Source organism: Daldinia childiae (assembly GCF_008694065.1).
Source record: "Daldinia childiae strain JS-1345 chromosome Unknown Scaffold4, whole genome shotgun sequence".
Classification (NCBI taxonomy): Eukaryota; Fungi; Ascomycota; class Sordariomycetes; order Xylariales; family Hypoxylaceae; genus Daldinia; species Daldinia childiae.
Window position 1 is genome coordinate 2481065 of NW_022984645.1, and position 8133 is coordinate 2489197.

At 44.6% G+C, this 8133-nt stretch overlaps 2 protein-coding genes across 2 annotated transcripts; one reads left to right on the plus strand and one right to left on the minus strand.

Annotated features, from left to right (window-relative positions):
- Window positions 1–2260: 2260 nt before the first annotated feature.
- GL218_04983 (putative ran guanine nucleotide release factor) lies at window positions 2261–3047 on the plus strand (the record flags this gene model as incomplete). Its single annotated transcript, XM_033581615.1, has 3 exons — window positions 2261–2337; window positions 2410–2625; window positions 2729–3047. 3 exons carry the CDS (start codon window positions 2261–2263, stop codon window positions 3045–3047), a joined length of 612 nt encoding a protein of 203 aa, XP_033435880.1.
- A 1298-nt stretch (window positions 3048–4345) lies between these two features.
- On the minus strand, window positions 4346–6235 carry GL218_04984 (HMG box-containing protein C19G7.04; the record flags this gene model as incomplete). The annotated part of the gene is made up of 2 exons (XM_033581616.1): window positions 4346–5294; window positions 5370–6235. The coding sequence occupies 2 exons, from the start codon at window positions 6233–6235 to the stop codon at window positions 4346–4348; spliced, it is 1815 nt and encodes a 604-aa protein (XP_033435882.1).
- Window positions 6236–8133: the final 1898 nt, after the last annotated feature.

Here is an 8133-nt window from a genome sequence, read left to right on the forward strand (position 1 = left end):
GCGGTCTGCCTGGAAATATTCAGGAAATTCTAACAAGGAAAATTATGTTACACATGCATAAGGAAGCGACCTAGTTAATCATCAGACCATTAATAACTGGGGCTGTTGACTGTTACGGTTAAATTCTTGAATTACGGCGCACTGGGGGGCGGGGTGGTCGATCGCGATATACCCAAGATGCTCCTCTTTTGTTTTTCATTTCATATATATCTATTTGCATTCTAGACTTTCACTACTACCAATGATACCCCTAGGGAAGACAGAGTACGATTATTTATACGGAGGAATTTGGGATCGGTATTGGGAGAAATTAGAAGGAAGCCTAAGAACCAAGCTAGGTTGCCAACGGTGAGGCGGTCTTGGGATGACGGGCAGGGTGGGATGGATGGTTAAACTAGGTCAAGCAAGTCCTTAATGGCCGAGTTGATAATGAAGTTGGTTTTATAAAAAAGGGTCTGTGGGTTCATGTGTGTACTCTCGTCTGGCTGGCGATTACCTGCCAGTCTATACATGACAATTCCAACTATGCATACTCGATGTCGACATCATAATTACCTAGGTATTTAATTAAAATATGATAATAAGAGCTTCCTAGTGATTACCAACTTTAAGCTTGAAACTTGATGTTTGAGGAATATAGCAAGAGGTTATGAAGAGGCTGGATTGTGAGAGTGTTCTTAGTTGGCTACTATCCTTCGATGTTTTATATAGTTTGAAGTACATTGACTGACTATAAAGGGTCGGTGTATACTGCCCGTATCATATATATATAATCCCCTTCTCTAAATACTCAGACTATATGATGTAGCTAACGTGTATCCTACTATACGATACATGTGCTACTCAAAAGCTAGGGAAAATCACATTAGTCTTCATTGTGATGATTATAGGCTTTGGTTCCGTTATACCAATCAACCAGTTGATTAGCGATATAGAACTTGAGAGTTCTAATAGTATTTCAGCAAGCCCGTCTCGCCCCACCTCTTAAAGTCTTCACATAAAGAAACCCTTCTCACTAAGCTCATAGCTTGAGCTTGATAAATAGTAGCATGCCTTGAAAAATACTAAATAACTAGCGCCAATTAACACTTTATAATATGTTATGTTCTAACTCTTAAACTAAGAACTATAACTAAAGCGCTATTCTATTTGGCGAATTCCGAGAGCTTTTTATTAATTGAAAAGACTGCTAAATGGTGATAGCTCCACTAGTTGATAGGTTTACCGTCAAAATTGTTAACAGAAGTCTCATTGGAATCCCACTTATAGATAGAATACGACTATATGTGAGTATGAGTCTTGTCTTGTGTTTCGGGTCTTTTATTAGTTATAGCTATACGATAATCCTGGCTAATAGACTCCTCATTCATCGAAGGAACCAAATCTCCAATACGTTGATATTCGTCTTTCCTCGTTTCGTGACTCATAAAATGTTGAATAGACAGCTATACCAAGCAATGGTATGTATATCTGCAATTCTATTGTACCGCTTCTGACTCATATTTCTCTTTATGTAGTCAATTCCTTGGAATTCGTATTGGGAGTTGCTATATGATCCGAATGTTAAATGATCTGTAGGTGAAGGATGGATTCGAGCTCGACTAAAACTTGGTTGGGCCTATAAGAGTTTATAAATGTTGATATTCATACGTTCTATCTCGCATATGAAACGACTATATTGATTTTCTCTGAGTCACACACTCTACCATTGAAAAAACAGTCGCAGGCATCCAGGCATTTACACTAGGCACCCAATAGAACGACACTGCAAGTATGTAAATGGAAGGCGTAAAGAGTTCTCGGTGAGTCGTACAAGAACAATAACCTTGGCGATGAACTGATGGCAAGGGAAGAACGATGAAATACTTGCTCTCTATTGCTCGCCTTCATTCGCCGTTGCTAATTTAGGCTTAGGAACCTAACCTTAGGTAGGCCAATAAGGCGCTAAAATTATGTGTCGCAAAGATGCAAGTTACATCATCTGCTGCCCATCCTGCTGCCCCACCAAGCACATGTACCATGCAGCATGTACGCAGGCAGTCGCAGTCCAACAAGGCATAGGGAATAGAACTAGCTTGCCATTGATCAGTTCGATACATATCGTACACGGAAAGGACGATTTAACAAATATTTAAACTATTGCTAATGTCCCACCAAATCCGAGTAACATACTCTAATCTCCCCATCTAATTATTCTATATTCTATATTCAAATCCAAGTTCAATCTTTCTTTCGCAACACCCTACTTCCAACTTCCACAATGACGACTTTCAAGAGTACCCCGCTATATGGAGGAGCTCTCATTTGCGACCTCCCAGCTAACTTCGCCGACGTGAGGTACGTTTGCAAATAACTCTCTTATATCCCGAGTATATTCCAACGCTAACCGTCTGATTATTCGTATATTAGTCTTATAAGACAAGTTCCCGACCATCAAGAAGCATATATCGACAAAGATGGCTTCACCAGTATCATCTTCGATATCAATGAGCGCGTTGGCGGTCCGGGAAGTGGTGCCGAGATAGACGGTCGCGCCTTGACTACGCACCTAGAGGAACTTGTAGGAGATGACCTCGAGAATGTCAAGGTCTGGAATACCACGCCCACTGTGTTCTCCCGCCTAGAGTACGTATTATACCAAAACTAGTTTTGCGCATTCGTTTCTTCCTTCCTTCCAACACCCCACGATCCCTTCGAAGACTAACACGCGCCATCGCACTCCGAACAGCGACGAAATCCCCGCTTATACGCTGATCGCAACACACACGACGCAAAAAGCCGACAAGCCCACGGACGATAAGCCCCAGCGGCCGGTCAGCAAGACGGACTTCACGGCTATCATCTTGACGCTAGTACGGCTAGAGAACGAGAAGACGGATCTGCTCATTACTATCAACGTGCCGCATATCCGCGGCGAATACGACGAGGACGACGTCGATCTCCAACTCGGCAAGCAGGGCAAGCTCATCGGCGACGCCGTCGATTACGCCGCTAAGATCTGGGAGACTTTCAAAGTTAAGGACTGGGGTCTCTTTAACGAGGTCTAAACGGCGAAAGAATTGGGAAATAATGGGATTTGCGATGGGATATACTACATTTCCAATGGGGAATGTAGAAATAGCGTTGTCATGCGACTAGCCGGGTTTAAATTAGAAAGAGTAGGAATCACAAGAAAGGAAGGGCATGACGAGACTTTGCTAGGTTAGGGGGGGTTTCAAGGGACACTATTTCCTTTGTTTGTCCATGTCCCGCAGCCTCTCTGGGCTTCGGCTTTGATACGAATCACGAACGAGTACTTATGGATAGGAGGGACTAGCATGCATATTCGGCGGTAGGAATGTTAGGGAAGTGGAAGTGGATATGGATATGACATATGATCATTGCTTTAGGCAGATAAGGAGGGACTTTTATCTCGCGTTCGGTACCTAGGGAGTTATGTAGCCTAGATAGTATTCTAATTATCCTAAGACTAGGATTAGATAGACGTGATGATGCTTCAAAGAAGACGGACTGCCTAAGGGCTGTCTTAGCTGTGACTGTTACTATTTATCTACGTAGAATGCTAATCTATATACATTACTATGAGTATCAAGGTTCGTATGATCACGAGGTTATCGAGATATCTTTATTGTGTACGTTTAGATAGACTCTCAAATTCTCATTCTTATTTGAGTCTTCGGGACAGACAGTTAATCTGGCCCTCAGCCAACTTTACTACATACCCTTATCCTTTCTACCTAGGTATGTACCTATGATACCGGGGGGGGGTGTATTCCACCTCGTCTATCCTAAACGATCGATCGACATATAGATAGGTAGATACATTCAGCCATGCTAGAACCCGTCCGCGTACAACCCTCAGGCGTATACCCGTCTGCCGCACACCCTCAGGTCTGTAGGTAGGTAACGTGTCACTTCAGCACCGCGCTACGTGAAGATGTCATTAGTGCCCTAAGCCTTGTCTTCCTCCCCCTGTTATTGTTTGTATTGCTCATCGTCGTCGTCGTCATCATCATCATCATCGTCGATCTTTAGGACCTCGACTGCACCCTGCAGCTCCTTTACTGTTCGTACGCCCTCCTTCTGCTTCTGCTTCTGCTTCTCTTCTTTCTGCAGCTCCTTCCATCGCATCGATATAAGCGCCATCCGCTCTTTGAACGGTAGTCCCGGGTTCGTCTGGCTCAGGACGCGGGTCTCTTTCGTCATGAACTCCTGCCATGCGCTCTTCTTCTTGGGTATCGTTGTAACGGCGGCGGTACTGTCTTTCCCGCTCCCGGCCCCGCCGACATCGATGCTATTATCCGGAGTGCTTTTCGCGCCGGCAACAGAACCACGCGGCACAGGCTTAATCTGCACCAGCTGTCCAGTCCACGACATCCACCGCACCGCTGCGCACCGTATCCACGCTCTTTGAGTGTCTCTTAACCTCGATGCCACAGTTCGCGCAGCGCCAGATGTACTTGTACTCAATCTCGTAACTATGCCTCGTGGTAACCTGGATGCCGCGGTCGCCGAAGATGGCTCCGCACCGCGCGCCCCAGGCCTTGAACTCGGGGCCGTGTGCTGCTGCTTTCTTTTTCTTCTCGCCCATACCACGTTCGGCATTAGGGTTAGTGTTGGGTCCGTCAAGCATGAATACGGCCAAGTGGCAGAACTCGTGCGCGACTGTGTTCAAGAGGTCCGCCTCGTTGCCGAGAACCTTGGACGCTAGCTCTATAGACGCACTGTGTTGACGCGCAGTGGCGCCCGGACTACTAGTACCGTTGGCATGCCGTGTCGCCGTAGACACTGTTCTTTTCCAGTGCGCGCGTCCAGCCGTCGTGAGCAGGGAATTGGACCATTTAATCTGCAAGCCTCCCGTTTCCCGTGTGAGCTGTGCTAGCTGACCCTTCGTCACGCGCTCGTCCAATTCGCTGAGAAAAGTTTGTGCGAGGTTCTCCTTGCAGGCGTCGAAGGCACGCCGCGCGTCCCGGGTCTGCTTCGCTGGACTCGTGCCGGGCTTGCCTTTAGCCGTCCCCGGCGCATTCTGCTTCTTCACCTTAGTCACCTCCTCGGACACACCGGCCTCGGGCTTCTCCGGCGAATGCTCATCGATCCAGGCGAAGTTCACCTCTGGGTCCCAGAACTCCTTATGCTCGGGCTTCCAGGGCGACGCGGGGATCCTAGGTGTCTTGAGGGGAGACGCAAGCAGCGTCTTCTGCGTCTTCTGTGTCCTCTTGGGCGTTGTAGGCTCCAGCACGGGTTTTTTAACTGCTTTAGTTGAAGGCTCGTCAGAATCGGAGTCCTTGTTGAAGCTAGTAGGACGGTTAGTATTGGCCAATAATGTCTGCGTCATGATAGTGATGCCAACTACTTTTGGCGTGGCTTACATATGAAGTTTCTGAAAATCATCTTCTAAGTTTCCTGGTTGGGATGGCTTGAAGTAGTCAAGAATATTTGTCTTAGGCTCGCTTTGTTTGGGTGAATGTTTGCCTGGGTCGACGATGGTTGCCTTGGGTTGTTTGTTGTTGGGTGCCGCCTTTTTGCCTGGGTCTCTAAACAACGTTCTCTGAGGCTTCCCCCATTGAGTAGTAGGACTCCTTGAGCGCCGCGTGGGTGGTGTCAAGGAATGTTCTGAGTCTAAGTTCCACGTATCTGATTCGGACTCTGATATTGAGACGAACTCAGAAATTTCCTCTTCACTTGTCTCTATGATTTCCTGTATTGTATCTGATTCTTCTTCAGACTCATCCGAAGGTATTGATTTCTTGGTTAGCTTCCGAGAAGCCTGCTCATTATCCTCATGCCCATCTTTCTGCCTGCTTCTTTGATTAAGTATTTCCTTTTCTTTTGGCAACAGAACCGGCTTGGTGCTAGACCAGATCGTACGAGAAACTGTTTGCCGAGCCGTGGTTGGCAATGGATTTGATGCATCTCCGGATGATATATCTGATTTGGTGTTTGCTTTTTGAATAGGAGCACGAGAGCTTCTTGATTTTGACGTCCGGGTATCTTTTCCCTCGGTAGTTGCGATGTCACCCCAAGGTTTTAAGAGGGATCCGTCCACAACCTGACCCTGGCCTAGCTTCCGTCGTCGAAGAGGTGTTGATTTCACTGCTGCATTTGACTTTGCTGTCGTCTGTGTACTTTTTCTGTCGGCCTCTGGCTTTCCTTGTACTTTATGATACCGACCGATGACCACGTCTACCTCTGTGAATTCATCCTCGCTGCTATTCCCTAATTTACCTTTTAACATATTTGCGGTGCGACTTTTTCTAATGATATCATGCCGCGGTATCACTAGTAATTACGAATATATAATTTAGGCTTATGTTGGTTACTCCATAATAGAAACGTTTTTCTTTCAAATGTTCTTTCAAATGTTCTCATGTAGAATCAATAAGGTTTAGGGTTAAGTTTGATAGGTTATGATAGGTTGTGGTTGCCAGGCAACGCGGGGTGCTGACCTGAGCTTTTTACATACTGTTCCCACTGATAGGACTGATAGGTGCAGATAAGTCCACTGTAGGTCCACCTACGTCCTATCTCCAATATTTCAGGCATGCATACGGAAGTCGCCTTCAAAAGTTATGTCCATACCAAGCACCTGTCAGCCTTGGTTACAGCTGTCAACCACCTGTGACGCGGCTTAACCCACTTGGCACGCAAAAAGTATAAAGTACATTGAAATATACCCTTTATTATATCAATAACTATATAACCAAATATATTTTTAAAATAGAACGTTTAGATATGGTATAAATATAAAAGCTTAGATTTATTATGGCATCAATCTTAATACTATAACTTATATAGTTAAGGTAAAATAAATAGATTAAAATGGTATATAAAAAAGAGTACATCTGCTATCACGGCCGACAGTTGTTGCCAAGATTTGCCAAGCTGACAGGGGCCGACCTATGGACAAAACTTTTGAAGGCGACTTCCGTACTGCATACAACATTAAACCTTCATATGTGAAGCGGTGAGAACTCAATTCGGGATAAGAAGGTAAATCTATCCAGTCAATTCACAATTATTTCATCGTGTACATTTCCCTCTCTCATTGCTTTATAAGTGACTAATGGATCTCATTTACGGTCATAATAGGTTAGGTACCTCTAATGATTAGAAATATAAAATGAAATATAGCGCTGTCTAATTGACTGGTTTCAGCTTACACATTACCATTACCTTGGGTAACTGTTAATTGGCCTTTAACTAAATGAATTATCCATCATTCAATTAGCTCTTATTAGTCAATACCGCATCCACTAAGAAACAATTGAATCTAGGGCACGGACCACGGGCTTCAACTACACTATGTTTACAATGACCTAAACTACATCCGGCTTTCGCTAAAGTACCCCACAGCAATGATATGCTCAAATCATTTCCAAATATGGTATAGTTGATTACTGTGGTCCGTGCCCTAGATTCAATTGTTTCTTAGTGGATGCGGTACTCATAAAGTCAAAGCAAGCATTGCTGGGTAACTCATGGCTTTGTAAGCTTACTTTGCTGCTCAAAGATTCAATCGACTTTAACACGCACTTGCAGACGGATCTAAGTCAACTACTTAAATAACTCCGAAGTTGGTCGAGCTGCCTACCTAGGTAGTCTATGTATTTATCCTTGGCTCACCTTAGACTTGGATCCTCTAAAAATAATGACTTTTGGCGGCTTCAAGCATCGAGAGGCGTAGCCAATTAGGATGCTGGCGTTGGTGCCCTTTGCCCCTGAAATTTGAGAAAAAAAGAATCCTACCATCCATCGCCCGATCTTGAGATTGACCCACGTCTAACGAGTAGCCTAGAATAGATTATACATTCGAGAAGTGTATGGATTGAGTTTAATTTTGCTACTAATCTTTGTACTAACATAAATCCTATTTCTTCTCAGGGGTTCCTTGACTTCGAGCTTCGACATAACATTTTCTGGTTCGTTCGGCTGATTGAGAAAATCTTCCACCCAAGCCGCCTGGCTGCTAGGTAGTTTATTCCTACAATTACCACACTGTTCATAACACTGTTTATATGTATTTTTATGACCCGTATCTCTACATACATATGTACGTAGCACATGCTTATTTTTATGCCGATCTACAGATTTTCCTCTGCAAGCACTTCTAATCTATCGAAGCGAAAAAAGGAT